This window comes from Eubalaena glacialis, chromosome 3 (genome assembly GCF_028564815.1).
Source record: "Eubalaena glacialis isolate mEubGla1 chromosome 3, mEubGla1.1.hap2.+ XY, whole genome shotgun sequence".
Taxonomy (NCBI): Eukaryota; Metazoa; Chordata; class Mammalia; order Artiodactyla; family Balaenidae; genus Eubalaena; species Eubalaena glacialis.
This window is the reverse complement of record NC_083718.1, coordinates 12,581,596-12,587,748: the sequence shown is the minus strand read 5'-3', so window position 1 is coordinate 12,587,748 and position 6,153 is coordinate 12,581,596. Positions and strand designations below refer to the sequence as shown.

General features: G+C 40.6%; 1 protein-coding gene across 1 annotated transcript; it reads left to right on the top strand.

Moving 5' to 3' along the window:
- The first annotated feature begins 237 nt into the window (after positions 1 to 237).
- LOC133089098 (heat shock protein HSP 90-beta-like) lies at positions 238 to 2,642 on the top strand. The gene has a single exon (XM_061187289.1). It carries the CDS (start codon positions 324 to 326, stop codon positions 2,496 to 2,498), a length of 2,175 nt encoding a protein of 724 aa, XP_061043272.1. The 5' UTR covers positions 238 to 323; the 3' UTR covers positions 2,499 to 2,642.
- Positions 2,643 to 6,153: the final 3,511 nt, after the last annotated feature.

The window sequence follows — 6,153 nt, the reverse complement described above, 5'->3', positions numbered from 1 at the left end:
TTTTCATATCAGCAATAATTATTTGCTTTATCACCCTTACACCTTTCTCTTTGTACTTAAAGACATACCACTCATCTGATCTTTGCCCTGAGTCATTTTATTCAAATGAAATAATTTACTTAGTGCCAGCCTTATTTTGATATTATCTAATGCAATATAAACAGTAGTTACATTTAATTGGGATTCTATTGCTTAAAGTTTTCTCAATCATACTTAAAACTATCTTAACTCTTGAGTCACCCCCGTGCACCCCTGTTGCGGCGAGTGAGATTGAGGCAGTCCTTGCCTGCTCAGCTCTCTAGTATCTGCGCTTATTCTTTAAGATGCCTGAGGAAGTGCACCATGGAGAGGAGGAGGTGGAGACTTTTGCTTTCCAGGCAGAAATTGCCCAACTCATGTCTCTTATTATCAATACCTTCTATTCCAACAAGGAAATTTTTCTTCGGGAGTTGATCAGTAATGCTTCTGATGCCTTGGACAAGATTCGTTATGAGAGCCTGACAGACCCTTCCAAATTGGACAGTGGTAAAGAGCTGAAAATTGACATCATCCCCAACCCCCAGGAGTGCACCCTGACTCTGGTAGACACAGGCATTGGCATGACCAAAGCTGATCTTGTAAATAATTTGGGAACCATTGCCAAGTCTGGTACTAAAGCATTTATGGAGGCTCTTCAGGCTGGTGCAGACATTTCCATGATTGGGCAATTTGGTGTTGGCTTCTATTCTGCCTACCTAGTGGCAGAGAAAGTGGTTGTGATCACAAAACACAATGATGATGAACAGTATGCCTGGGAGTCTTCTGCTGGGGGTTCCTTCACTGTACGTGCTGACCATGGTGAGCCCATTGGGCGGGGTACCAAAGTGATTCTCCACCTTAAGGAAGACCAGACAGAGTACTTAGAAGAAAGGCGGGTCAAAGAAGTGGTGAAGAAGCACTCACAGTTCATAGGTTATCCCATCACACTCTATCTGGAGAAGGAACGCGAGAAGGAAATCAGTGATGATGAGGCAGAGGAAGAGAAAGGTGAGAAAGAAGAGGAAGATAAAGATGATGAGGAGAAGCCTAAGATTGAAGATGTGGGCTCAGATGAGGAGGATGATAGTGGCAAAGATAAGAAAAAGAAGACAAAGAAGATCAAGGAGAAATACATTGATCAGGAAGAACTGAACAAGACCAAGCCCATTTGGACCAGAAACCCTGATGACATCACCCAGGAGGAATACGGAGAGTTCTATAAGAGCCTTACCAATGACTGGGAAGATCACTTGGCAGTGAAGCACTTCTCTGTGGAAGGTCAGTTGGAATTCAGAGCATTGCTGTTCATCCCTCGTCGGGCTCCTTTTGACCTCTTTGAGAACAAAAAGAAGAAGAACAACATTAAACTCTATGTCCGCCGTGTGTTCATCATGGACAGCTGTGATGAATTAATACCAGAATATCTCAACTTCATCCGTGGTGTGGTTGACTCTGAAGACCTTCCCCTGAACATCTCCCGAGAAATGCTCCAGCAGAGCAAAATCTTGAAGGTCATTCGCAAAAACATTGTTAAGAAGTGCCTTGAGCTCTTCTCGGAGCTGGCAGAAGACAAGGAGAACTACAAGAAATTCTATGAGGCGTTCTCTAAAAATCTAAAGCTTGGAATCCACGAGGACTCCACTAACCAGCGACGCCTGTATGAGCTGCTGCGCTATCACACCTCCCAGTCTGGAGATGAGATGACTTCTCTCTCAGAATATGTGTCTCGCATGAAGGAGACCCAGAAGTCCATCTATTACATCACTGGTGAGAGCAAAGAGCAGGTTGCCAACTCTGCATTTGTGGAGCGAGTGCGGAAGCGGGGCTTCGAGGTGGTGTACATGACAGAGCCGATCGATGAGTACTGTGTGCAGCAGCTCAAGGAGTTTGATGGGAAGAGTCTGGTCTCAGTTACCAAGGAGGGCCTGGAGCTGCCTGAGGATGAGGAGGAGAAGAAGAAGATGGAGGAGAGCAAGGCTAAGTTTGAGAACCTCTGCAAACTCATGAAAGAGATCTTGGATAAGAAGGTGGAGAAGGTGACAATCTCCAATAGGCTTGTGTCTTCACCATGCTGCATCGTGACGAGCACCTATGGCTGGACTGCCAACATGGAGCGCATCATGAAAGCCCAGGCACTTTGGGACAACTCGACCATGGGCTACATGATGGCCAAAAAGCACCTGGAGATCAATCCTGACCACCCCATTGTGGAGACCCTGCGGCAGAAGGCAGAGGCAGACAAGAATGACAAGGCTGTCAAGGACCTGGTGGTGCTGCTGTTCGAAACTGCACTGCTCTCTTCTGGCTTCTCGCTTGAGGATCCCCAGACCCACTCCAGCCGCATCTACCGCATGATCAAGCTAGGCTTGGGCATTGATGAAGATGAAGTGACAGCAGAGGAGCCCAGTACTGCTGTTCCTGATGAGATCCCCCCCCTTGGGGGTGATGAGGATGCCTCTCGCATGGAAGGAGTAGATTAGGAATTTCTACCTGCAGACTTTGTTCCCTCTGTATAGTGTCCCCATGGCTCCCCCAGCAGCAGCCCCAGTGGCCTTGGCGCACTTGGTTCTTTCTGCTGATGTCTAGTGGTTTTATTTCTGTCCCTCTGTCCAAGGCAGTATATAAGGGCCTCAAGCCCTATTCCTTTCCACATTTGACATGGGGTTTGAATGTTGTGTATTGTGTTTTTTTGTTTGTTTTGTTCTGAAATTAAAGTATGCAAAATAAAGATGATGCAGATTTTTATACCAAAAAAAAAAAAAAAAAAACTATCTTAGTTCTGTGAAAGTTTTCTTCAACACTTCAATTTTCTGGACTCTCTTTATTCCTTTTTATTTCTTCCAAAGATACTATTAAATATATACTATTAAAGTCCTATTATCCAACGTCTTCCTTTAAAGTCATGTGTGATACATGAAATGCCACAAGAATTTAATCAAATGATTTGTTATTGTATAACTTAGGTCAATATTTGTCTAGCCTCTGTTATCACTTTTGACCCCAAACAATTGATTTGTTGCTCCTGTGATAGTCCTGTATAGGCTTGGGGGCTCTGCTCCATTGACATATGTGGCAACATTACCTTGCCTGAGAGAGGATATAACTGGATGTGAAGCCTCCTCAGTCACCCAGTAAAAGAAAAGAGCAACTGAAAGACGAAAAATGTTGAAAACCATGGATTTGGTGATCTAATGGGTGTTCTAAGGTTACCATCATAAGTGATCAATAAACAATATTTCCAGGTACTTACATAGGACCTTGTATATAATAGGCACTCAGGTGTTCCACTGGGTTAAAGTTATTACCTGGGTAATAGAAATCAAAATAATAATTTCCCTACTGATTTCATATAACTGACCTCTAATTGTATATGTTTAATGTGTGCAAGTATTTTAGCAAAGTACAATTATTTAATGACAAAAGGACATGAATAATCATTACTCTAAGCCAAAGTCAAATTTATGCAACTTTCGAAAGTACCATCATCCTGAAAGGTATATTTTTTTAAATGATTAAGACAGTTTCACAGAAGCTCAAGAAATTAGATTAAATGTCATTTTCAGTATATAAACCCTTATATCAATCACATATGTAGAAATGAGAGGGGTTTTGAAATGTACCAAACTTTAACTTAGTATAAAATCAGTAACCTCTGCTTTTTAGACACATAACAGCTAAAGTGAAGTTGCTTGAAGCATAAGAAATTGACAAAACGTTAATGAAGCTTTCAGCATTCACAGCTTGTCTTTCATGAACTGAAGTCAGGCTTATTCGGGAATGTATTAAGGTCATTAGCAAGATGACTTCTATTTGTTGCTGGAAATATTACTTTTTATCTGTATGTGAACTGCTTTTGAATCTGTAAGAACCATGCATTGATCATGTCTCTTGTCATATGATGGGATGTCTTAGTAGGAGTTTTGGTTAATCTTTCATTTTAGGTATGAGTGTATATTTTTCATTGCCCCAACCCATTTTGATTTATTCACTTTTGGTCAAAGGAAAAATGACACATTCTGATCCAAAAGGTCATCAGTAATAATAGTTTACCAAGATTTGGGGGCTGAATATAATCTATGGGGTGCTGATGTTTGGAAAGGTGTGTATGTAAAAATAGTGCCTGATAACTCCCACACAATAATAATCCATCTTTAAATACGAAAATCTGGTGAACTGTGCTCAATTTTATTTGAGAATCTAAAGATCTGAAGAGAGTCCCCCCCCCCAAAAAAATAAATAAATAAACTGTAAGTGGATATGTCCTAGAAAGAACTGAAGCTCAACTTGGAATCAAATAATTCATGAAATTGGCTAACAGTACAATAAATTCCAGAAACAGACCTATACCTACCTGGACACTAGAGTTATGACAAAAGTGTCACTGAAGAGATGAGAAAATAATGACTTTTAAATAAATGTGTCAGATGGATATGTTTGTGGAAAAATTAACACTCACCCTGACCTCACACCATATGCAAAAGTAAATTTCAGTTGAATTGTAGATTCAAATTTAGGTAAAATAATAGTTTCCAGAAGAAAGTGTAGAGAATTCTTCCATGATTTCATTGTTTGGAAATTCAGGATACAAGAGTTATTATTTTAAAAATTTATTGATTGGTTACATTAAAATTAACAACATCTGCTTTTCCAAAGATACAAAAAAAATGAGGAAAAGAGAAAGCCAGTGGGGAAAAGTGCAACATATATAAGTGGCGAGGTACACACATATATAAAAATAAATAGGTATTCATACATATATCACTTCCAACTAAGAAAGAAAAACGTGTGAGTATGGCTAATAAGCATTAAAAAAAACTGTTTAATGCCCTTAAAATCCAAAGAAAAACAAAACAAATTATAGGGAGTTATCAGTTATTATTATCCTGACACCCTGATGGCAAAAGGAAAAAGATAGCTTGTGCCAAGCTTTATAATATGCAGTGATCAGCACTTAACTGCATACCTGAGGGGGACCCTCTGCTGTTCTCTGGAGCTCTGTCTCTGTGCAGCCTCTCCCCAGCACGCTGTCCTGTAAGCTCTGGCGGTTTCTCAGTTTAATTTCTTGGTTTCTCAGTTTAATCTCCTCAACTCAGAGAGTCCTTTGGCTCCCCTCTCCCAACTGGGAGTCCTGGAGCTTCTCTCAAAGCAGTGAGCCTGGGACTTCCTTGGTGGCGCAGTGGTTAAGAACCGCCTGTCAAAGCAGGGGACACGGGTTAGATCCCTGGTCCGGGAAGATCTCACATGCCGCGGAGCAGCTAAGCCCGTACACCACAACTACTGAGCCCACGTGCTGCAACTACTGAAGCCCGATCGCCTAGAGCTGGTGCTCCACAACAAGAGAAGGCACTGCAATGAGAAGCCCGCACACCGCAACTAGAGAAAGCCTGCGCGCAGCAACGAAGACCCAACGCAGCCAAAAAAAATAAATAAAAGCAGTGAACCTGTGCAAAGGGAAGGCTCACCTCATGCATTTCCCATCTCTCTGAGATCACATCACATCCTTTCCTGCCCTTTGGTATCTCAAAAGCATTGTTCAATTCATTGTTTGATATATTTTGTCTTTTTGTTGTTGTTGTTTCTGACAGGAGAGTAACTCTGGTCTACGTTGCTCCATCTTCCCCAGAAGTAAATGCAGTATCACTGATTTTTAAACTGTTTTGCCCAGCATGGTTGAAATCAGAGATCTGCTCCTGCAAACTAGTGAAAAACACTACCTGGTGTTCCATTTATTTAAAGACATATTTATTATGTCTTTTATTGCTTTCTGAAATCTGATACCTTTAGCTTTTAGGTGTATATATATAATTTTAGGTATATATACATATAATTTAGGTATAGATATATAGATATATATAATTGTTCATCAATTTCCCCATTGCTGGTACCTGGCTCATGACAATAAATATTTACCAGAGAAATTCCAATTTAGCCACCTGGACTATCACAACCCCCTGAAGTATACCTAGTTCAACTCTCAAAGCTATTATAAAGATTCATATTGTTCCCTGAAAATTTAACTTGCTTCCACACCTCGTGTATTGCAAAAAGTGCTGAAAAATTCTCTTAGTAGTTGATTCAATGTTTCTCTACGTGTGGAAATTTCACATTCCACATTTTTATAATAAAACTTACCAG

Coding starts and splice junctions, on each gene's coding strand:
- LOC133089098 (XM_061187289.1), top strand. CDS start 324: ATGCCTGAGGAAGTGCACCATGGAGAGGAGGAGGTGGAGACTTTTGCT.